Source organism: Babylonia areolata, chromosome 22 (genome assembly GCF_041734735.1).
Source record: "Babylonia areolata isolate BAREFJ2019XMU chromosome 22, ASM4173473v1, whole genome shotgun sequence".
Taxonomy (NCBI): domain Eukaryota; kingdom Metazoa; phylum Mollusca; class Gastropoda; order Neogastropoda; family Buccinidae; genus Babylonia; species Babylonia areolata.
The window spans coordinates 14,212,033-14,237,032 of NC_134897.1; the positions used below are offsets into that span (position 1 = coordinate 14,212,033).

Sequence of the window (25,000 nt, forward strand, 5' to 3'; positions counted from 1 at the left end):
AGAATTTTTTTTTTGCCAGGGACAACCCTTTTGTTGCCGTGAATTCTTATACGTGCGTGCTGCACACGAAACCTCGATTTATCGTCTCATCCGATGGATTGGCGTCCAGACCACTACCACTCAAGGTCAAGTGGAGGGGAAGAAGATACTAGCGTCTATGGGATTCGAACCAGTGCGCTCAGATTCTCTCACTTCCTAGACGGACGCGTTACCTCCAGGTCACCATTCCACTATAGCGCGGACGAAATGAGATGGAAAATAGCTTTTGAAGCTAGTTAGTGGGGGGATGATTGCTAAATAGGATTCACGGTTTACGCAATGAAACATGAAATTCTCTGATTGTTACCTCCCAGGACACCCCCACCCCCCACCCCCCCGCCCTTTCCCCAGCCCCCTTTACTTCGTATTTTGATGGCGGCATTTATTCCTCCGACCACAAACCCCACCTGATTTCCAAACGGAAACCATTAAAATTATTTCCCCATCACGGAAAAGGCAATAAACGTTTGAGTAATTGTTCCGTGATTTGTGGCGCCCCAGTTGGCAAACTACAAAGTCATTAGCGGTGTGAGATTCTTGTCGACTGTACTTGAAGATAATTATCCTGTGCCGAATGTCGTTTCCAGTAGTTTTTGTCTGTTTGTTTTTGTTGTTTTTATGTAAGTTCATCACTGACTCTTGGTTGAGTGAACAGTCAAGACATAGAATTTTATACACACATCATTTGGTTAAAAAAACGATTTCTTGTTTGAAAAGTTCACACTGCCAATAGGATGGATTCGACAGGACGACAAGCAAGTCTTACACTGAAGTAATTTAATACAACACAACTGAATATAGTACAATACAATACAGCTTAAACAGTCCCAGATAGTCAAGACCACTGTTTAAACTGCTGTTGACGCCGGAGTCCACTGATATATAACGACTGAGATGGCAATGCGCTATGGTTGTCATTGAATTGTGAATGTCCTGTGACTGAATGTCCGAAATTCGTAACGAGAAAAGAAAATGTCTGCCTCTCTATTGTTGTAATCGCGAATAGTGTTAATATATTATGTCTAAGTGGGGTGGGGGCTGGGGTTGGTGGGTTTAGATTTACGATTAAAAAAAACACCCCAAAACCCAGCACTTTGGGAAGTAAAGGTGATATTAGAATGATTTCAAAGCTGAAAATTTTATGTCAATATAATTAAAAAACACTTCTTTTTTCATATCTGCCCCCAAACTTAGAGCGAATTATATATGTGAAACGTGTAAAATGTAGGCCTATTCAACGTGCATATAAATTCACAACTGTTTTTCAAGCAGATACATACTTTTTCTTTAGAAGAGTCAGCATGCATGCATGCATATTTGACTATGGTGAAAAACATACGATTGGACATAACGATATGTGAGAACTGGAAAGGGTTTAGAACTGGTTGTCATGTCCCTCTGTCCCCCATCTATCACCCTGTCCCCCACCTATCACCCTGTCCCTCATCCTGTCCAACACCTGTCACCCTGTCCCCCACCTGTCACCCTGTACCTCACCTATCACCCTGTACCTCACCTATCACCCTGTCCCTCACCCTGTCCCCCACCTATCACCCTGTCCCTCATCCTGTCCCCCACCTATCACCCTGTCCCCCACCTGTCGCTCTGTCCCCCACCTCACCCTGTTCCCCACCTGTCACTCTGTCCCCCACCTGTCACCCAGTCCCCCACCTATCACCCTGTCCCCCACCTGTCACCCTGTCCCTCACCTATCATCCTGTCCCCCACCTGTCACCCTGTCCCTCACCTATCACCCTGTCCCCCACCTATCACCCTGTCACCCTGTCCCCCACCTGTCACCCTGTCCCTCACCTATCACCCTGTCCCACACCTGTCACCCTGTCCCTCACCTAACACCCTGTCCCTCACCTATCACCCTGTCCCTCACCTGTCACCCTGTCCCTCACCTATCACCCTGTCCCCCACCTATCACCCTGTCCCTCACCTATCACCCTGTCCCTCACCTGTCACCCTGTCCCTCACCTGTCACCCTGTCCCCCACCTGTCACCCTGTCCCTCACCTATCACCCTGTCCCCCACCTGTCACCCTGTCCCCCACCTATCACCCTGTCCCTCACTCTGTCCCTCACCTATCACCCTGTCCCTCACCTATCACCCTGTCCCCCACCTATCACCCTGTCCCTCACCCTGTCCCCCACCTATCACCCTGTCCCCCACCTATCACCCTGTCCCTCACTCTGTCCCCCACCTATCACCCTGTCCCTCACCTATCACCCTGTCCCTCACCCTGTCCCCCACCTATCACCCTGTCCCTCATCCTGTCCCCCACCTATCACCCTGTCCCTCACCCTGTCCCCCACCTGTCACCCTGTCCCCCACCTGTCACCCTGTCCCTCACCTATCACCCTGTCCCTCACCTATCACCCTGTCCCCCACCTATCACCCTGTCCCTCACCCTGTCCCCTACCTGTCACCCCCACCTGTCACCCTGTCCCCCACCTGTCACCCTGCCCCCCACCTGTCACCCTGTCCCCCACCTGTCACCCTGTCCCCCACTTGTCACCCTGCCCCCCACCTGTCACCCTGTCCCCCACCTGTCACCCTGTCCCCCACCTGTCACCCTGTCCCCCACCTATCACCCTGTCCCCCACCTATCACCCTGTCCCCCACCTGTCACCCTGTCCCCCACCTATCACCCTGTCCCCCACCTATCCTTGGGGAAGTCGACGTGATAATGTTTTCCTCCTTCCATTGTTCGGCTCGGTGTTAATGATTTAATAATGACCAACTGAAGCATTTTTAGTTTTACAACCCACTGGGGCCTTTTCAGTCAGCCTTCCCTGAGTGCTCTGGCACAGAAAACGCCTTGCTGCCTGTGATTAATTAATGACCTTTTGAGAGCCTCTGACAATGGTTGTGTGCCTGTTTTATCACTGCTGGACCTTCCGGCAGCGTTTGACTCCATAGACCATGGCATCCTCAGTCACCTACCACTTTTAGCTGCTTTGGAACGGTCCAGCGTAGGTTCATGTCATATTTAACTTACCGTACCCAGAGAGATGGGCTCGGCTTATATCACAGATTGACAAAAGCTTACAGTTGGGCCAACATCAGAGTGAGAGCTGTGTGATCAATAGTTTCACCAGTGCAGTGGGAACTCAGTTACTGCTTAGTCTTTTGTGAAGGACTAATGTGACTAGGAGGCAAAGTTGCTCTGGCTCTTAGTGCTGCAGTCTTGTGGGGCGAGTTGGCCTTTGGGGACCACCCCAACGCCGACTGTCGTAAAAACCACTTGGCCGAGAGAGTGGGGATGTAACTTAGGCAAGACACTTTCCACTATAATCAAAATTTTAGTCCAAATAGTCGCGACAGCAGTTACCTCCTTTACTGTTCTGATGGTCATTGTCAGGCACGACTTTTATACATGCCCACAGAGAGAAAGAGAGAGACAGAGAGACACACAGAGAGGGAGACAGAGACAGACAGAGAGAGACACACACACACACACACACACACACACACACACACACACACAGATTGAGAGAGAGGGAGAGAGCGAGCCAATACTAAACATGTTTACTTCCGAAAAAAAAAGGACCGACCGAAGCTTTTGTTCGGCTGTGCCATACCGGCATTTGCACATCATTGGAACGTCATTATAATTGAATTCCAAGCAACCTCAACCCCTTTGAAAGCAGTTTGTCCAATGTGACTTTGATTTCATTTGTTTACGTGTGAGTGGGGGGTGGGGGTGGGGTGGGGGGTCGCTGACGTTGTTGATGGTCATTTTCACTTGGTTTTCAGAAAAAAAAACTTGGCGCTTTTTTTTTTAATAATTTTTTTTTTACTACTGTGTTTTTGACTGCTCACCTTTGCGAACAGCATCACCTGTCTGAAATGGCCATGGTGTTCTGCAGAAACGGTTTTCTGTGTTGATTTTTATTTCTCTTATCTCATGGTGGAAAATACCTCTTGCTTGAAGAGACTCTTGGGGCTTTAGAGAAATGTTGCTGACCGAGCGCGCGCGCAGTGTGTGTGTGTGTGTGTGTGTGTGTGTGTGTGTGTGTGTGTGTGTGTGTGCGCGCGCGCGTATGTATTTGTGTTTGTGTGTATATATTTGTCTGTCTGTGTCTGTGTGTCTCTGTGTATGTCTCTCTGTTTGTCTGTCTGTGAGAAATGGTATTATGATAATGTAGAACTGAAAGTTGTTAATTCTTTCAAGTACTTTGGGTTACTGTTTACAACCAGATCAATCCTTAACCTGGCATGGGATGAAACTGGTCGTTAAGGTGAGAAAGGTGTTTTGGAAGTACTTAAGACAATGAGAACGTTAAACTGTGTCGATGTTGATGTATTCTGGAGAATGTTTCCTATCCAAATTGAACCAATACTAACATATGCAGCTGAAATTTGGGGATTATACAAAAATGAGCAGATGGCCTGACTCAAGGCCTGACAATACTCACGGCCTGACTAAGCGCGTTGGGCTACGCCGCTGGTCAGGCATCTGCTTGGCAGATGTGGTGTAGCGTATATGGATTTGTCCGAACGCAGTGACGCCACCTTGAGCTACTGCAGATGGAGAGAGTAAAATACTTTTGTAGTAAAAACGTTTTCTTGGTGTCCCAGTACATGCCTCAAACAAAGTTCTGTATGGTGAAACTGGGAGGTATCCTTTGTATGTGAACACATATATAAAGTGTATCAAGTATTGGTTTAAACTGTTGAAATTGTCTCAGAGCAGACTTTGTAAACAGGCATAAGATACGATGTTATTCCAGATAGAGGAAGGAAAGGAAAAATGGGCTTCTTGTGAAAGAAACGTTTTATCAGAAAATGGTTTTGCAGTTGTGTGGATGTGTCATGGTGTAAGGTATGAGCAAACCTTTTTTCTTCAGAATTTAGATACAGACTACTTGATCGCGTTGGGTTACGCTGCTGGTCATGTATCTGCTTGGCAGATGTGGTGTAGCGTATATGGATTTGTCCGAACGCAGTGACGCCTCCTTGAGCTAATGAAACTGAAACTGAAACTGATATGTTTAAACAAAACTGGCACTTAGTCATAGAAAGTAGGGATAAGTATAGCTTGTTCTATTCATTCAAAAGTATATTTCAAGCTGAAAATTTCCTAACTTTTATTACGAATAAAAGGCATCGTACAATGCTTGTCCAATTTAGACTAAGAACTCTTGGCTTTAATGCCAACAGAAAATGGTTTATGCCAGGTACGTCCACAAATTCTCATGTCCTTTGTGTAACTCCACATTTGATGATGAAATTCATGAAAATCATCATATGATTTGAGAAGTAAGTGTGTGGGTTTTTTTTTTTAAAAAGAATTTACAAAAAGAAGGGATATCTCTAGAATGTTAACATCAGAAGATCACGAGGTGATAAACTCGTTTACAAAATTTATATCAGAAGCTATGGAGATTAGGCAAAAAGTACAAAAAGCATAACTACGTGGTCAGATAGGTTTAACAATTTTCTTCTGTTTCCAGTGATGGAATATGTTGCATGTGTCACTGACAGATGAATGAACAGAGTCATTATGTGTTGGGTGGCCTGTTGGTTCCTATCATTTTTCTTCAGAGAAGGAACTTTGTTTTGTTTCAAATTATGTGCTTTCACCATTTCATTCGTTTATTATTATGGCTTGTTATAAATTGAAAATATGTTTATGGATTCACCCATGTCATAGGGACCTCATGGCCAATGACATTAAAGTGTCAAAGCATCAAAAGCGTTTCTCTGTCTGTCTCTCCCCCCACCCCCTCTCTCTCTCTTTCTATCTGTGCGTGCGCGCGCACGCGTGTGTGTTTCTTTTTTGGTCGCTTGTGCTGTATGAAGGGCTTTGAGATTGTGAAGAAACGTTTTCTGATGGTTTTGGTTTTTATTTTGGTTGCTACCGTTGCCAAGAAACTGCTGTACGGCTAACTCCAACATGGCAAGCGCTCCCATGGAGGCCAAAAGAAGCGCTTCAAAGACACTCTGAAAGCTTCTCTGAAGGCCTTCAACATCAGCCACGACACATGGGAGCTGAATGCAATGGACAGACCAAAGTGGCGTTCAGCTGTCCACAAAGGCGCCAAAATCCTGTGAGGCCAACAGAATCGTTGCAGCAGAGCAACGCAGACAGGCCAGGAAAAGCAGTGCCAGCAAGTCCCCGACAGCCGCCACCATCCCCTGTCCACACTGCGTCAGAACCTTCCGGGCGCGGATTGGCCTGACCAGTCATCTACGCACCCACAGAGCCCAACACACCCACCCCTAGGATGACTAGATGGTCCTCGTTAATCCCGGCGGACGAACCACACACACACACCGTTGTCAACTCTCACTTGAACGGGTGGCTTTGGGTGTGGATGTGGGGGGGGGGGGGGGGGGGTTGAAGAGTGGGTGAGGTTAGTGACTTTCTTCCGATAACTCACATTGGGGATATTTCCATCTCTTTGAAAGTGTCCGACTTTTTTTTTTTTACCTGAAATTTTTATTATCCTATTTTGTGTTACATTATATCAAATCACATCATATAACATATCATATGTTGGGTTGTATTGCGTTGCGTTGTTATGTTATATGAAGTTTAAGAAACGTCAGGGCTGTGGAGCTGTTCAGGACTGGCGGTGTGGGAAGGTCGATAAAGAAAGGTACAAATCTTGTCCCCGTGAGGACGACCCGCAACACCCTCTGGGTAAGGGAGAAAACTCGTCAGCTCTCTGGACGACTCCCACCTCCCCTCCCCCCAACTCCACCCCTTCTCGGATCGGAGCCATTGTTGGTGTGAAATGAAAAATCGATCCGCTGAGCTTGTCCATCGATCGGCGTTTGAGAGTGAAACGGTTCGGGTCGCTGTTTCGAGTTCGCTGCAAGTGGTCTCCGAGTCTCGTTATCGTCGGGAGGGGGGGGGGGGGGGGGGGATGGTAGGGGGGGAGGCAAACAACAAGTGTCACTTTATTAAGATAATAAAATAGAACAAAGTAAAGAGTGAAAATAATTTCAATTTTATTTTTTACTGGTAGCCACAAACAAACCACGGTCACTCCGATTATCATTTTGGAACTGGAACAAAAAAATAAAAAAGATTAAAAAAAAGATTTAAAAAAAAAAAATTGAAAAAAAAAAAACAAAAAAACAGCCCACCTTAGAGCTGTAAACACTGGAACCGAATGTTTGGAATTTTTTTTTTCTGTTGACGAATGCAGAGGTTAAGCTAAAGCCGAAGTATTTTCGTTGGTGGGCTAAACAAAAGACTTTGAAGTGCTTTCAGTAATCGAACGGATATTATAGAGGAGGGAGGGGAGGACATACAGATGACACGAAAACAGGCTTGTAGCGGCATCAGGGTAGTGCCATGACTACCTGATCTCTCGTGAGCTTCCACCTGTGATGAACATCTTCACGTGTCCACGGCACAGGAAACCCGACCTGTCCAGTGCTAACAGCTGCCCCGGGTCACTGTTTATTGTATTGTATTGTATTGTATTGTATTGTATTGCATTACTCTTTTTATCACAACAGATTTCTCTGTGTGAAATTCGGGCTGCTTTTCCCCAAGGAGAGTGTGTCGCTACATGGAGAGGGCCACCCTTTTTGTTCTGCCTGCAATTCTATTTCTTTTCCTATCGTAGCGGATTTTTCTGCAGAATGTTGCCAGGGACAACCCTTTTGTTGCCATGGGTTCTGAATCGTGCGCTGAATCCAAGCTGCACACTGGACCTCCGTTTATCGTCTCATCCGAATAACTAGCGTCCAGACAACCATTCAAGGTCTGGTGGAGGAGGGGGGCGGGGGGGGGGGATACTGGTGGCTGTGCCGGGAATCGAACCAGTGCGCTCAGATTCTTTCTCGCTTCCTAAACGGACCCTTTACCTCTAGGCCAAACGCTCCACACACCCCTCCTCTCCCCTCTTGCAGAATCTGCCCCTGCTCTCATGGCCTCCGCCAGTGACACCGTCATTCATCTCGTGGACTGACGTTCTCTATATTTTGTGACCATCAGCAAATAGCCAGTCTTCTAGATTTAACTCACTCAGTACGGCCAGTCCTCTCTTCTCCACTACACAGACCCCTCGGATGTCCAGTGGGTGTCTGAATGACCCAACCTTTAGCTTCCGTCGTCAGAATTGTGGTATTCTTTGTCAACATTCACCTCTTCAGTATAAGAGCCTTCCGCTTGCAATATTTTGATGATGGTAATTGGGCTGAAACGCTGTTAACGTCGTCTCTTTGGCCGTTCGTATGGAGAGAGTTAAGGGGGAAGGGGGGAGGTGAAGCTCGGTGTCCCAGTCCAGTGACGGTTGACGGTATGAAAGGCCGTGGGACAGGAACACAAAATGTGGAAATAAAGTGTGGCGATCCTAGGCTGGATCCAGGTCAGATGATAATTTTGGAGTTGGCGGTGGTGGTGCGATGTATGTCGTGCCCGCGTGGTCGTTAATCTGAAGGACAGCTCATGTCCCGCTGTGTTCAAGACTTTTACATCATTGCCTTGCCCCACGCCCCCCTCTCCAATTATCCCCCCCACCCCCACCCCCCTGCTTTTAAGAGTCTGTACATAATATGCGGTTTCCTCAGCTTGTTCTTGTGTCCAACTGTACCTCTGTTTTGGGAGAGAGAGAGAGAGATGGATGTGAAGAGTGAGAGGAAGGGAGGATGTGGGGGGGGGGGGGGGGGAAGAGGGAGCCTCGACATAATATTTTACCATTGTAATGTCATATGCTTTACCATTGTCTCTGACTATTTGTCCCACTAAATCTTGGTGGTGGGGGGTGGAACGGGAGGAGGGGGGAGGGAGGGTGGAGGGGGTGGAAGAAGAAGAAAAGAAAAGAAGAGAAACGGTTCGGCTTTTTGTAAACAGTGACTGATTGCCCATCACTTATGTCAACCGCAAAATGGGTTTGACATTTCACACCGCTGACGTCACAGTCACTCGATTCATTGTCCACTGACCGATATACCAGAAAAAACGAGCATGAATACCTGCGTGTGTAAATGCTCTCATTGCTGTTGTTAATCTTGATTCATCTTAATTATGCTCGCGCCCGCGCGAGCATGTATGCGTGCGTGCGTGTGTGCTTGTGTGTGTGTGGGTGCGCGCGCGCGCGCGCACGTGTATGCAGGCACGTGTTTGCATTCTCTCGCGCGCCAGTGTGTCGGAGCATGCGGACGGGAGGGAGTGAGGAGAGGGTGGCGGGGAAAGAGTGATCGACAGATGACCATAAGGCCCATAGTGATCGATTATGGAGGACGGCCCATAGTGATCAATTATGGAGGAAGGCCTATAGTGATGGCCAGATGATCAAAGCCCTATAGTGACAGACAGATGATCAGAAGGCCTATAGTGATAGACAGACGATCAGAAGGCCTATAGTGATAGACAGACGATCAGAAGGCCCACAGTGATGGACAGATGATCAGAAGGCCCACAGTGATGGACAGATGATCAGAAGGCCTATAGTGATGGACAGATGATCAGAAGGCCTATAGTGATGGACAGATGATCAGAAGGCCTATAGTGATGGACAGATGATCAGAAGGCCTATAGTGATGGACAGATGATCAGAAGGCCTATAGTGATAGACAGATGATCTGAAGGCCTATAGTGATGGCCAGATGATCAAAGGCCTATAGTGACAGACAGATGATCAGAAGACCTATAGTGATAGACGATCAGAAGGCCCACAGTGATGGACACATGATCAAAGGTCTAGAGTGATGGACACATGATCTGAAGGCCTATAGTGATGGACAGATGATCAAAGGTCTAGAGTGATGGACACATGATCAGAAGGCCTATAGTGATGGACAGATGATCAAAAGGCCTATAGTGATGGACACATGATCAGAAGGCCTATAGTGATGGACAGATGATCTGAAGGCCTATAGTGATGGACAGATGATCAAAGGCCTATAGTGATGGACAGATGATCTAAAGGCCTATAGTGATGGACAGATAATCAGAAGGCCTATAGTGATGGACAGACGATCAGAAGGCCCACAGTGATTGACAGACGATCAGAAGGCCTATAGTGATGGACAGACGATCAGAAGGCCCACAGTGATGGACAGATGATCAGAAGGCCCACAGATGATCAGAAGGCCTATAGTGATGGACAGATGATCAGAAGGTCTATAGTGATGGACAGATGATCAAAGGCCTATAGTGATAGACAGATGATCAAAGGCCTATAGTGATGGACAGATGATCAGAATGCCCACAGCGATGGACAGACGATCAGAAGGCCCACAGTGATGGACAGGTATGGAGGAAGGCTGGCCACCTACCGACGCAGTGTGGAGGCTGCCTGACGAGGGCCGGTCACTTCAGGCCATGGAGCCTGCAGAAAAGAAAGTTGTGTCAACATTGTCTCTGACGGATCAGCCTGCTATAGAGAGAAAGAAAAAGCAAATGCCTGGCCTACTTATGAACCCAACACGCTGCTCAGGCCTTGATCGTTCGTTTATTTATTTATAGCCTGTTCATCTAAGATGATGATATTAGAGCTCAGGCCTTGAGAACCTATGAACATCAGTATAAAAAGAGATGGGGAAATAATTGAGCAAAATAAACCACCAAGTAAAACACATCAGGACATCCTATTAAAATGAAAGCTACGTACGTTCGAAGCAAATGACAGAAATAAACCAGCAGTGTCAAAACAAGAACCATGTCATCCCACAACAGCAGAACAGCGGAACCAAGTGAAAGAGCCGCCACTAAAGGCACCAGCAACACGGATTAAGCAATCAAACCAGCATTGAAATAAAGCTATTAGCGGAGAGTCAGAGCTCATCACGGTATCGTTTCAACGTATTTGTATTTGTATTTCTTTTTATCACAACAGATTTCTCTGTGTGAAATTCGGGCTGCTCTCCACAGGGAGAGCGCGTCGCTACACTACAGCGCCACCCATTTTTTTGTATTTTTTCCTGCGTGCAGTTTTATTTGTTTTTCCTATCGCAGTGAATTTTTCTATAGAATTTCGCCAGGAACAACCCTTTTGTTGCCGTGGGTTCTTTTACGTGCGCTAAGTGCATGCTGCACACGGGACCTCGGTTTATCGTCTCATCCGAATGACTAGCGTCCAGACCACCACTCAAGGTCTAGTGGAGGGGGAGAAAATATCGGCGGCTGAGCCGTGATTCGAACCAGCGCGTTCAGATTCTCTCGCTTCCTAGGCGGACGCGTTACCTCCAGGCCATCACCCCACACATGATCAGATCACCCGAAAAGCCTTGAACACGGAATCAAGTACATGGGTTCAGTCACCCGAAAAGCCTTGAACACGGATTCAGGCATCCGGGAGCCGGAAACTGGACAGCCAGACAGGCAGCCAGAAGCGGCTGGCGGTGCGGGGCCTGGCTGACCGGATGACTCCAAGGGTTTTTCGCGACACCTGGGGGAACGTGGTCATTTTCCTCCTCGCTAAGCATGGCCACGGAGAGAGAGAGACTGAGGCATCATGAAGCCTGGCTACAGGTACGTGGTGTAAACACACACACACACACACAGACACAGACACACACACACACACGCATGCACGCACGCACGCACGCACACACACGCACGCACACACACACACACACACACACACACACACACACACACACACACACACAGAGGAAAAGGGGTAGTGGTGGTGGAAACGTTGTGATTTTAATGATAATGACTGAACAGGAAAAGGGGTGTGGGGGGATGAGGGGGGAGGGGTCGCCTTCTGTCCTCTTGCCCCCCCCCCCCCCCCCGCCCTCCTCCCCCCCCCCCCCGATATTTTCTCCCCTCCCCCTCCACTAGACCTTGAGTGGTGGTCAGGACGCTAGTCATTCGGATGAGACCGAGGTCCCTTGTGCAGCATGCACTTAGCGCACGTAAAAGAACCCACGGCAACACAAGGGTTGTTCCTGGCAAAATTCTGAAGAAAAAATCCACTTCGATACGAAAAACAAATAAATAAAAACTGCACGCAGGAAAAAATGCAAAAAATGGGTGGCGCTGTAGTATCTCCCTGGGGAGAGCAGCCCGAATTTCATACAGAGAAATCTGTTGTGATAAAAAGAAAAAATACAAATATATATATGTACATATGTGTGTGTGTGTGTGTGTGTGTGTGTGCGCGCGCGCGCGCGCGTGTGCATGTTCGCTGCTGAGGGCAGTTCAGTATTTTCAACAAGGGATAAGAAGAGAGAGGAGAACCCCAGTCTGGAAGAACAGAGAGACACAGACAGAGAGAGAGGTGGGGGTGTAAGGGAGGGGTTGGGGGTGGGGGGCGATGCCGGGGGAACAAGAACGTTTATGAATGGACCACTAATTAAAACAACATCTCGATGTCACTTTGGGTATTTGACGATGACATAAAAGAACAGACCCCGGCAGAGGAAAAGGAGTAGATGGCCGGACAGGTTGCTTGTTTTAAAACGGTCACAGAAGATCATAACGACCATGACGGAAGGAGGAGAGGCGAGGGGAGAGGAGGGGAGTAGAGCGAAGGAGAGGGGTGGTGTGGTTCAGAGTCTGATAGCACGCGGGAAAATCGAAATCGATGACAAGCGTATCGATCAGGGAACGCGCGGCGAACGTTGGTTGGCAGCGGGCGTGCAGGTGTTGTTTGGGAACAGGTGTGTAACTGCAGGTGTTGCTGGGCCCGGCCTGAGCTGTTTGGGGGGGTGAGGGAGGGTATGTGTGTGTGTGGGGGGGGGGATTAGGGGGAGGGGAGGATGTGTGGCTGGTCGTTGGTGCGCGTTAGCTGGGCCACACACCCCTTTAGAATCATCATGCACGCGTGGGCTCACCCACGCACGCACGCACGTACGCACGTACGCGCATACTCGCCCTCACGCACACATACATAGACACGCACATATAGACACACATTCACGTACGAGCGCGCGCGCGCGCGCACACACACACACACACACACACACACACACACTCACACTCACACTCACACTTTTACTCAACCAGACCCTTTACCGAAGGCAACGCACGATTGTTGTTGGTACTGCTGCTGTTTTTAATCGAATATTGCTTGTACTGGAAAAAAACAGCAACAACAAGAACAAGAACACAAACTAAATCCTATCACTGGAAAAGAACGCGTGCGCGCAAACTGGGAAGAAGAAACAGATAATTATTGACCATAATCAAACCAAAGCCTGCGGCATCCACGCGAACCAACCAAACGACCAAGCCGCAGCTTTCGCTTTTGAGGTCATTTACATGTCTCTGTCTCCATCCGTGGTCCGTTGAATCTGGAGCATCGATCTTTACGACATCACCCTGCGTGAGACTTGCGCGCCTGCGCCCAAAAGCCGATGGGGAGGAGATGGTGTGTGTGTGTGGGTGGGGAGGGTTGGGGGGGGTGGAGGGGGGGGAGAGAGAGGAGGGGATGGGGGATGGGTGGGTGGAGACAGGTAGAGGCAGGTAGCAGGCGACAGGATAGCCACACAGGTGGGACAGACAGAGCGTGGCCGTACAGGTGACTGGTCAGCCGGCTTTTGTCGTAGTGTCTGTCTGTCTGTCTGTCTGTCTGTCCCTCTTCGCTGCACCGTTGGGTCTGGGTTCCAGTCCTTTGACGGGGTCCGTGCTTCGGGACTGTTAGGTAGGAAGGATTTGTTGGTGTTAGTGTTTTGTTTGTTCGTCGTTGTTGTTGTCCTCGTTGTTGTTGTCGTTGTTACTGTTGTTGTTGTTGTTTAATTTCATTTTATTGCCCTTTTGTTGTTGTTGTTGTTGCTTTCTTCTTTCTTTTATATTTCGTTTTCTTCTGTCCTCGTTTAAAAAAAAATTCTTTCTGTCCTTATCTTCTTTCTTTCTTCCTTTGCATCTTTCTTTATAATTTCTTTACCTTTCTTATCTTGTTGGGACTTTGACACGGGATTGTGTTTTTAAAATCATTTCATTTCATCCCATCTTCTTTTGCTTTGCATTTTCAGCGCTAGAAACTGATTGTGAAGCAATCGTAAACTTTGAAGTAAAGAAACATTGTATTTTCTGGTTTTTGGTATAAATTTCTGAGAAGAAGGCCCTAAGTGCCAGAACCACAACGTTCCTGCAGTGGATCCTCTCTCACTGCGGCATTGCAGGAAATGAAGAGGCAGACAAGCTCTCCAAAGCAGGAAGCAGGCTCACCCAATCTGCCCACCCCCTTAGCTTTTGGGAAGCAAAGACCATCCTGCACAGCCACTTCAGAAACAGCTGGCGAGAGCGGCTACATCTGGGACCAGAGGAGGACAGCATCCATCAGCTGGGTGGAGCTCAGCAAGTCATCATCCTCAGACTGCGCACAGGCCACTGCAAGGTCCTTTCCCATCTCTACAAACTGAAAATTTTACCACACAGACCAATGTCCGTGTGACACCGCTCCTCAAACTCCAGCCCATGTCCTGCAGGACTGTCCTCTACACAGAGAGCTGAGGCGCCAGATCTGACCCAGTTCCGCAGCGCTCCAGGACAAGTTGTGGGGAACGGCTACAGAGCTCCAGCGGACTGCGGACTTCTACTCTGGACTGACGGTCTGAACATGGCCTGGGAACGCTGAAGAAGAAGGTGTAAATTAGTGCGCAGACTGTGTTTTTGAATTTCAAATGCTCGCGGATGAAGCGAATGTTTACAGACTTCCTTTTCTTAAAGCACACAACAGTACTTTAAAAAAGAAAAAAGAAAAAAGGATGCATCTCCTTATGCATTCGGGAAAACGCAGCGCAAGAATAGCACGAGATACCCGAGTTATTAAATCAGGGTGGATGCCTCATGAAAGCGTAATCCGAAAATAATATCCTTGCAAACTGATGTAAATTACAAATCACATTGAATGTTATGAAGCTGACGCGATTATCATATTTATTGATTATGATATTTGAGCTTCAGTTCCGTTGTTTCTAGACTAACGAATGTAACATGGATGCTACGATGGCTACTTCTGCGATCGTCCATGGTGATGAAAATTACTGTATCATTATTTTTGTTTTTGTCATGGTAATATTTTCATTGCAGCGGCATATTGTGTGTGTTAGGGGAAAAAAACCCAACAAAACTATGCAAGAACAAGTCATGTTTTACAGGTGGGACCGCAGAATAAAAAGATAAGAAAAGAAGTTAGAAAGTCTGTTATCTGAGTGGCGGAAGTTCCGGGAAATGGTTTCACCGTTATGCCTGGAATGCAGGTGTTTGTGGTCTGCATTCTTATTTATCTATTTTATTTTTATTTTCATTTATTTATTTATTTGTTTATTAATCAATTTATCTATTAATTTTTTTTCCATTCATTTGTTTGTTTGTTTATCTAATTCATTTTGTGCGTTCACGGTGGGCTGTTACATGAATTAGACAATTTTACCCTGACATGTAGGCAGCTATACTGATTTCGGGGTTGTACACTCTAGGTATCTTCATGTTCATATATGGGAATTCTAACTTGACTTTTGGGTATAATTACGTGCACACGAAGGAAAGTAAGGCACTCGCATGACTGTGCATGATATTTGTTGACCTGGTAGATCAGAAGAACTGAACTCCGTCCTTAATCCACTGGTGCCGCAACCGGGCGGGAATCGAACCCAGAACTCTCAGACTATCAAAAGTCCAACGCTTTAAAGCACTTAGCTGTGGCGCCCGTCGTACCAAAAGTACAGAAAATAACGAAACGAATTTGTTGGATTTCACATGAATCTTGTTAGCAACATTTTTTTTTTCTGTTTATGCTTTAAGAAAGGTGTGTCATGCTTTTAGTCACGTATATTTCCAGGTTTGGCATGTTTTGTAGCTATTAGAAAAAAAAAGATGCATGTTGCTTATTGATTATTGACAATACATTCAAGGAAATTAATCATTTTTCTGGCGTTGTCTCGCTATTCATTCGTTAACTGGACTAGGTGTTTTCACCCGTGAAGGCTATTCATTAGGAAATTAATTCCTTTTCAGACCCTGTCTCGCTATTTATTTACTGATCTGGGTGTTTTCCCCCGAGAATCCCATTCAGTATTAAAAGCATACTTTATGCATCCCCCATGGGAAGACCAAATATATTAACACACCACTGCGAAGGCCAGTATAGTCAATGCGTGATTGTGCCAGTCGGCATAAAAGCAGCGCCGTACTCTGATAATTGAAATCGTTTTCCTCACTTAATGATTTACTTTCTCCTACAACAGAGCATGGGCCACGAGGATATTCAATATTCTACTAGAAATTGAAGCCATCCGAGCGAAACCGACGATCCCGCTTTTGTTCTGATGCAACACTGTATAGCAGAGAAACAGGCACATCGTATGAACATGAAAGCGATTTGTTGTTGTTGTTGATAAATGAGTCTGTGTTTGGGATCGCCTGAAAATGACTGATGATTGTTATCGCCAGATGTACAGTTTCGTTTATTAAAATTCGCGTGCATTTTCCGTTTTTATTAATTTGCATCCAGTTTCGTGATATAAATTTGCGTCCAGTCTATCGAAACAAACTCTTTCAACTTTCAAAAAGTGCTGCAGTAATGGGAATCCCTGGTAAGGGATGCCGAGCTCCTTCAGTTATAGGTCACGTTGTATTCCCACTTCCATGATTTGTGAACTTTGTGCCAGAAATTCGCTCTATCCTGTTCGTTTCATCTTTCATTTTCTGCTTATCGTCCTCCCCCCCATCCTTCATTTCTTTCTTTCTTTCTTGTGTCCTGTTTGTTCACCTGCTTTACCCTTTCTGAAAAAAAATCCTATCACACTCACACTGGCGTTTCATGTGCCCTTCTATACTGATCTTCTTTTTCCATTTCTTAGAAACTATTACAAATAAAAATAAAGATGATATATAAAATAAAAAAGAGAGATATATATATATAACAAAAGAAAATCATATTCATAAAATCACATGATCTGAAATGAAACTGAAATAATAACTAAAATAAAAACAAAAGACAAACCACAAACCCAGTCTTGAAACTTCCCTTGCAACACCTGTGGGAAGTGCTACGCATCCAGAATCGGGTCTTTTCTCCCATATGAGGACACACACCGACAGATAAGCCTGCCTGCCTACTCGTCCGTCCGTCCGTCCGACGGGAGACTCCATCATCAAGTCTTGAAACTAAACGGAAAGAGACTGACCAACTTCGTTCTTTGTCTTTTGTTTCAGCACAGTCATCAGCTTTGTCCTGGCACCAAGCAACCCCCACATCGGAGGAGACGACGGACCTCCACACACAGATCCCGTCCCTTACCCTCAGCCCCCCGTCATGCTTCGTCTGGAGATCAGGTGACCTACCTGCCCGAGTTCGTCTGACCTGCTGCCGTCTTGGCGGTGCCCAGGAGCCAGTTGCATTGCTCGGACCGAAGAGCCTAGTATGGCCGTAACCCGCTACTAACTGTGTGTAGTATGGAATTGACCAATGGCGTAGTTCGGTCAACGTAGGCATTTAGTTATGTGCAGCTGTCAGAAAGTTAGAACCAAGCAATGCAACTGGCACCAGGTATCTGAATGTGCGCATGATTCCAAGTAAGTTTGAGCGTGTGTGTGTGTGTGTGTGTGTGTGTGTGTGCGCGTGGTTATCAAAGATTTGCTGACAATGTGATAGCTTGAGTGAAGGCTGCTGCCTCCAACTTTACGGTTTTGTGGTGTTGGAGAAGTGTCTGTTGCGGTGTTTTATGTATTTATTATTATTATTATTATTATTATTATTATTATTATTATTATTATTATTGTTGTTGTTGTTGTTGTTTCTTCTTTTTTTCGTTATTAGTATTATTTTTTTGTATCACTACAACACTGATCTGACAATATCTTTACCAGTACCGTACACATGGAGACTCCGTGTTAGGTGTTGGAGAGGTCACTGTTGCGGTGTTTACATTAAGAAAAAAATATTATTTATTTATTCATTTTGTGTCAGTACAACACTCATCTGGCGTTATCTTTACCTAGCCACTGTACACACGAAGACTTGGTGAGCCCAGCCCCGTTTCCCACCTCCATTTCATCTTTCTAACCCATCCGCACAGTGCTACTGAACGTGACTTTCTCCATCGGCTGAAGTATACCTACCCCTCTGCCTCTACCCTACACCTCCGGAGGCTCCACATCACGGCACGCAGCAGCCTGACCAACCGGTGAAGGTAAAGAAAGGAGGAAGGGAAGACAGGGAGGGGAAGGGAGAAGGACAGAAAAGGAAGGGAAGGAGAAGAGGAAAGGGGTGGAAAGAGAGGAAGGGAAGGAGAAGAGGAACGGGGTGGGAAGAGAGGAAGGGAAGGAGAAGAGGAACGGGGTGGGAAGAGAGGAAGGGAAGGAGAAGAGGAACGGGGTGGAAAGAGAGGAAGGGAAGGAGAAGAGGAACGGGGTGGAAAGAGAGGAAGGGAAGGAGAAGAGGAACGGGGTGGAAAGAGAGGAAGGGAAGGAAAGGAGGAACGGGGTGGAAAGAGAGGAAGGGCAGGAGAAGAGGAACGGGGTGGAAAGAGAGGAAGGGAAGGAGAAGAGGAACGGGGTGGAAAGAGAGGAAGGGAAGGAGAAGAGGAACGGGGTGGGAGGAGAGGAAAGGAAGGAGAAGAGGAACAGGGTGGAAAGAGAGGAAGGGAAGGAGAAGAGGAACAGGGTGGAAAGAGAGGAAGGGAAGGAGAAGAGGAACGGGGGTGGGAGGAGAGGAAGGGAAGGAGAAGAGGAACAGGGTGGAAAGAGAGGAAGGGAAGGAGAAGAGGAACGGGGTGGGAAGGGAAGAAGGAGAAGAGGAACGGGGTGGAAAGAGAGGAAAAGAAGAAGAGGAACAGGGTGGAAAGAGAGGAAGGAGAAGAGGAACAGGGTGGAAAGAGAGGAAGGGAAGGAGAAGAGGAACAGGGTGGAAAGAGAGGAAGGGCAGGAGAAGAGGAACGGGGTGGAAAGAGAGGAAGGGAAGGAGAAGAGGAACGGGGTGGAAAGAGAGGAAAAGAAGAAGAGGAACGGGGTGGGAAGAGAGGAAGGGACGGAGAAGAGGAACGGGGTGGGAAGAGAGGAAGGAAAGGGGAAGAGGAACGGGGTGGGAAGAGAGGAAAAGAAGAAGAGGAACGGGGTGGAAAGAGAGGAAGGGAAGGAGAAGAGGAACGGGGTGGAAAGAGAGGAAGGGACGGAGAAGAGGAACGGGGTGGGAAGAGAGGAAGGAAAGGGGAAGAGGAACGGGGTGGGAAGAGAGGAAAAGAGGAAGAGGAACGGGGTGGAAAGAGAGGAAGGGAAGGAGAAGAGGAACGGGGTGGAAAGAGAGGAAGGGAAGGAGAAGAGGAACAGGGTGGAAAGAGAGGAAGGGAAGGAGAAGAGGAACGGGGTGGAAAGAGAGGAAGGAGAAGAGGAACAGGGTGGAAAGAGAGGAAGGGAAGGAGAAGAGGAACGGGGTGGAAAGAGAGGAAGGGAAGGAGAAGAGGAACAGGGTGGAAAGAGAGGTGGAAAGAGAGGAAGGGAAGGAGAAGAGGAACGGGGTGGAAAGAGAGGAAGGGAAGGAGAAGAGGAACGGGGTGGAAAGAGAGGAAGGGAAGTAGAAGAGGAACGGGGTGGAAAGAGAGGAAGGGAACGGGGTGGAAAGAGAGGAAGGGAAGGAGAAAAACTGTAAGAAAGGTTGAAAGAACGGTGGGTTTTTTGTTTGTTTGTTTTTCAGTTTCCAAAAAAGGAGAGAAACGTACAGTGTACAGAAGGAAAGGACTTTAAAAGAGAGACGAGAAAACCAACCAAAATAATTCACAAAAAAACGAACCCGACAACAAACTATAACACTACACCAGCCCAATCCCCCCCCCCCTCCCCGCCCCCAACCCCCTCCCACACAAACGCACACATACCAAAAAACAAAAACAAAGCAAAACAAAAACAAAAAAAAACCACACACCCACACCAACATTCCCCCAAACAGAAGAGGACCCCACTAACCACCACCCCTGATGGGCACCACCACCACCACCACCACCACCACCACGACAACAACCAGCAGCCAGAAGCAGAAGAAGAAGGATGGATGGTGCAAGCTGGTGGCCAAGTTCCTCTTCTCCCACGTGGGGCTCTGCATCATCGTGGTGCTGTACTGCGTGGCTGGCGGCTTCATCTTCGAGCACCTGGAGAAGAACAACGAGGAGCAGATCTGCTTCGAGTCGCGCGACGAGTACACGCCCATGGAAACCAAGACCATCAACTCCACGCTGCAGGTCTTCGAGCAGTACGGGGGCGTGACGACGGTCGCCGGCAAGGAGCTGATGGAGGTGCAGCTCCGCAGCATCCTGGAGACCTACCGGAGCAACACCCTGGCCATCGGCTTCGACGGGCGCGACTGCGGCGCCTACGGCAAGCCCGGAGGGCCTACCCACGCCTGGTCCTGGGCCGGGGGGCTCATGTTCTCCGTGACCGTCATCTCTACCATTGGTGAGTTGAAGTGGGGTGTTTGGGGGGTGGGATGGGGTGGGTCGGGATGGGATGGTGGGGGTGGGGGGTCGTGTGTGTGTGTGTGTGTTGTGGGGTGTTAGTGTGTGTTGGGGGTTTGGGCGCGCGCGCGCGTATTTGCCAGGCATGTATTGACAAGAGATTTCATGCATGCACGGAGATATGTACATACACACGCAAGCGCGCAAGCACACGCATACATTTACCACACGCGCACGCAAGCATGCACGCGAATACATATACCACATGCACACGCACGTACACGCACACACACACACGCACACACACACACACACGCACACACACACACACACACACATATATGTGCACTTTCTCTTTCTGTCTCTGTCTCCCTTTCTCTCTCCTCCCCCCCCTTTCTCTCTCACCACACACACACACACACACACACACACACACACACAGATTCAAAAGGCATGGTGTCCAAAATTCAGGATACGAAAGACGATTCAGTGTCAAGGACGGGGGAAGGGAATGTTGACAGCGCAGTAACCAACCCTCAGTGCATCAAATCAAATCAAAAATCAAATCAAAAACACTTTATTAATCCACATGGAAATTAAGTTGTGCAATCACAGGCTCATTGTAAACACTGGCATAAAATCATGCGCAACATAAGAAGAGATTAAAACTAGTCAAATAAGAATTCCCAATAGCTGACGATATACTAACCCCCCCACTCCCCACACACACATACTCATGTTAAGACAATAGGGTATTGCACAACAATATTAACAAATGAAAACATCCAACAAAAAAAAGGGCATAAGATTACTAAAAATGACATGCGCGCACGCACGCACACACACCCACACACACATACACACACATGCACACACACACACACACACACACACACACACGTTAAGACCATAAGGTATTGTACAACAATACATAAATAAAAACATCAAGGGAATAAATCGTATATATAAGTAAAATGCACACACATACACACACACACACACACACACACACACACACACACACACACACACACACACACACACACGCACACACACACACACTCACACACACACAAACAACGTATGCATGCACATAACATATGTCACGCCAATAAGATTAGAACATTAACATTAAGATACATGAAATCCAAGTAAAATAAGAAAATATTTAAAAATCACTTCCGATCACACACACACACAAATGCTTGCTTGCCCGTGCTCACCCGCTCAGTCCCACATGCACACATAATGTCTGCTCCCATACACTCGTGTGCTGGTGAAGTTCAGGTGTTGCTGTGGCGAGGGGGCTTGGGGGGTGGGAGGGTTCACTTAGTGTATTGGATGTTTTGATTGTGTGCGCGAATGGCTGTAGGAATAAATGAATTAATGTATCGAGATGTTCTTGCGCGTGGAGCTCTAAACCTACCACTTATGTCTGACCTTCTGCTATTAATGTCATCATGTAGTGGGTGTCTTACGTCGGTCAAAATTGTTATTAGTCTGTCAGTCAGTTTTCTATTGTGCATGTCGCTAAAGGTGTCTTGTCCCACCCACTTTCCTAATGACTTTTTCCAACCTGTCTTTGTCATGTTTGGTCAGGTTTCCCCCCCAGCACACGGCTCCGTATGTTAAAACACTACAGACAACAGATGTGTAAAACATTTGGAGCATCTGCTTGCATACATTAAAAGATTTCATTTTTCTAAGACAGTACATGCGACTGTTGCTCTTTTTAATGAGTGCAGTTGAGTTTTCATTCCAAGACAGCTTATTGTCGATTATCACACCGAGATATTTGTATGAGTCTACTTGTTCGACCACTTCATTTTTTGTGATGATTTTACTTAAAGTTGATTTCTTTTTTCTGAAGTCGATTACAAGCTCTTTGGTTTTGCCAACATTCAGCTCAAGGAAATTTTCTTCACACCAGTTCACAAACCTGTCAATTTCTCTTCGGTAGTCAGTGTCATCGTCATCAGTAATAAGTCCTGTCAGTGCGGAGTCATCTGCAAACTTAACGAGGGGACACGAATTGGTCAGACCTCTGCATTCAGCCGTATACAAGGTAAAAAGAAAAGGCGAGAGGACTGTACCTTGTGGTGCACCTGTGTTTGTGAAAGAGACAGTAGACATAAAATCATTTAATTTTACAAACTGAGGCCTTTTAGTAAGATAGTCTAAAACCCATAAAATCGTCGGAAAAGCGAGTCCCATGTGCATCAGCTTTTTTGCTAAGAGGTGAGGTTGAATTGTATTAAAAGCACTAGAAAAATCAAAGAACATCAAGCGGACACAGGTATTTGATTTGTCTAGGTGTTCATAGATTTTGTTCAAGACAAACAGTATTGCATCATCCGTACATCTGTTTCTCCTGTATGCAAATTGCAAGGGGTCTAAAAATGGTTTGACAGACTCCTGCAGATAGACAAGTATCACTCTCTCAAAAACTTTCATCACAGCAGATGTCAGTGCTACAGGACGGAGGTCATTCATACATGAAACATGTGTTTTCTTAGGTACAGGTATAATGCAGGAAGTTTTCCAGATAGATGGTATTTTGCATTCACTAAGAGACTGATTAAAAATAATTGTTAAAATCTGGTAGAGCTGAGCTGCACAGTATTTCAGTGTATTTGATCGGATCATATCACGTGATTCCTTCGGATCGGATCATCAGTAACTTCTGCGTCACAGCATCAACAATCCCCATGTTGTTTACCTCTTTTTCAAGCGTCGCCATTAACCTACACGCCGCAATTCACAGCAAACACGGAAACTAAACAAAATGAATACACAAACAGGGAAAACAAGACCGTCACGTGTGTGTGTGGTGCAAGAAAGGTACTGTAACGGTTTGGAGTATAAGTCTGGAACGGGGGAAATGTGAAGTGATCCGCACGGAAAAGTCGTGGCGAACTGCCCGATAATGAGGTGGCATTAGACAATCTTGAAAGGCGAGGGGGGAAAAAGTGTGAAGTGTTTCGCACCGAGATCCTTTGATAAACATTCCCCATTTAATTAAGGGACCTCGAGGTAGGATGGGCGAGGCAGATGGCTTACATACATGCATACGCGCGCACGCACGTGCAAGTGTGCGTCGGCAGGCACCGGAAACGATCGTGAAATCCAATCGGTGGCACGTGACGACGGGAAGGAATCACGTGGACAATTGGACGCCATTTACATGAATGACTTCCTTCCGCCATTCTGTGCGCAAGGTTCTGTCCTCCGGGGCGTCTTGGATGGGGGGGCGGGGAGGGGGGTGTTTCACACCGGTCCACAGACCAGCACTGGTGGGCTGTTTTGCCTCGTGTTTTGCAAACTGAAACGCCCCACGTATGATTTATGCTTGTTATCGTAAACTGGTTTTGCAACCTGGTGAATGATGGCAGTTTTGTTCGTTTGTTTTGTCACCGGGGCAATGAACAAGACGATCAATAGACATCTGATGGGGTTCAACATGCCTCGGCCCGTTGAGGATTCACGTATTATTATGCACGATAGTCGTGTCCTACTATGACCATCAGAACAACAGAGGAGGAAACTGCTGTCCCGGCTATCTGGGCTAGAATTTAATTGTTGTGGAGAGAGTCTTGCCCCAAGTTACATCCCCACTCTCTCGGCCAAGAGGGTTTTAGGAAAGTCAGCGTTTGGATGGTTCCCAGAGACCAACTAGCCCCCAAGGCTGCAGCACCAAGAGCCAGTGCAAACTTGGAGTTTGAAAGTTATTATATTCCTTCACAAAAGACTAAGCTGTAAATGACTTCCTACTGCAATGGAGAAACCATAAACAACACAGCTCTCACTTTGCTGTCGGCCCGACTGTAGGCTTATGTCAGTCTGCGATAAATAATTATGCTGAACGGTCGGCAGACATACGCGATCTTTAGCGTACGTGCGTACCAACTACGATGGCTTTCATTCCGAAGTCCGTGCTACTCTTGGTCATCACTTGCTATAGAACAGCATAGAATTCGAGACGTCATTTCTGTTTAGTCCACTGTAGAAGATGAGCAGATATACACCATGAAAGAAATGACATATTTCGTTTGTACCACTAAACTGTTTATGCTAAATAATTCTGCTACAGGCGCCAATCTTTCCACTTAATTATCACCTCCAATTATAATAAGAGAAAGTGCCCCCCCCGAAATAAAAAAAGCAACAAATCTATATCTAAAAAAAAAAAAAAAAAACTAAACTAGTAAAGAGGAACGTACAAAGGGCTTGATAGTTAATTCAGAGGTCTCGGGGTTTTCACGCTGTTCGCAGGAAGACGGTGCATGATGGGAAAATTACAACGTCACCCACTGGAGACTTGAGATGGCGGAAATCATTTTCTTGGCTGGCGTTTACGGGGATAGAGTTGTGCTCTCTCTCTCTCTCTCTCTCTCTCTCTCTGTCTGTCTGTCTGTCTGTATGTGTCTCTGTCTCTCTGTGCCTCCCTCACACACACACACACACACACACACACACAATCTGTATCTGTCTATAGGTCGGTCTGTCTGTCTCTTTTTTTTCATGCTTTCCTTCCCCTTTCTCTCCATATCCCCCCCTCTCTCTTTACCGCATTTCGGTTTTCTCTGCTTCATTGGGTTTTTTTTTGTTGTTAGTTTGTTTTGTTTTTGTCAGGGAGACTAGAGGGAGA

General features: G+C 46.9%; 1 protein-coding gene and 1 long non-coding RNA gene across 2 annotated transcripts in view; both read left to right on the forward strand.

Annotated features, from left to right (window-relative positions):
- Positions 1-17,246, forward strand: part of LOC143297516 (uncharacterized) — a 33,714-nt gene extending 16,468 nt beyond the window's left edge. Inside the window, exon 3 of the long non-coding RNA XR_013057282.1 lies at positions 17,123-17,246. This is a non-coding gene — a long non-coding RNA (uncharacterized LOC143297516). The remainder of the gene's footprint in view (positions 1-17,122) is intronic.
- A 2,632-nt stretch (positions 17,247-19,878) lies between these two features.
- The window catches only part of LOC143297517 (potassium channel subfamily K member 18-like), a 21,140-nt gene continuing 16,018 nt past the window's right edge, over positions 19,879-25,000 (forward strand). The window contains exon 1 of the mRNA XM_076609917.1: positions 19,879-20,353. Within this exon, the coding sequence (XP_076466032.1) occupies positions 19,879-20,353 (475 nt within the window). The remainder of the gene's footprint in view (positions 20,354-25,000) is intronic.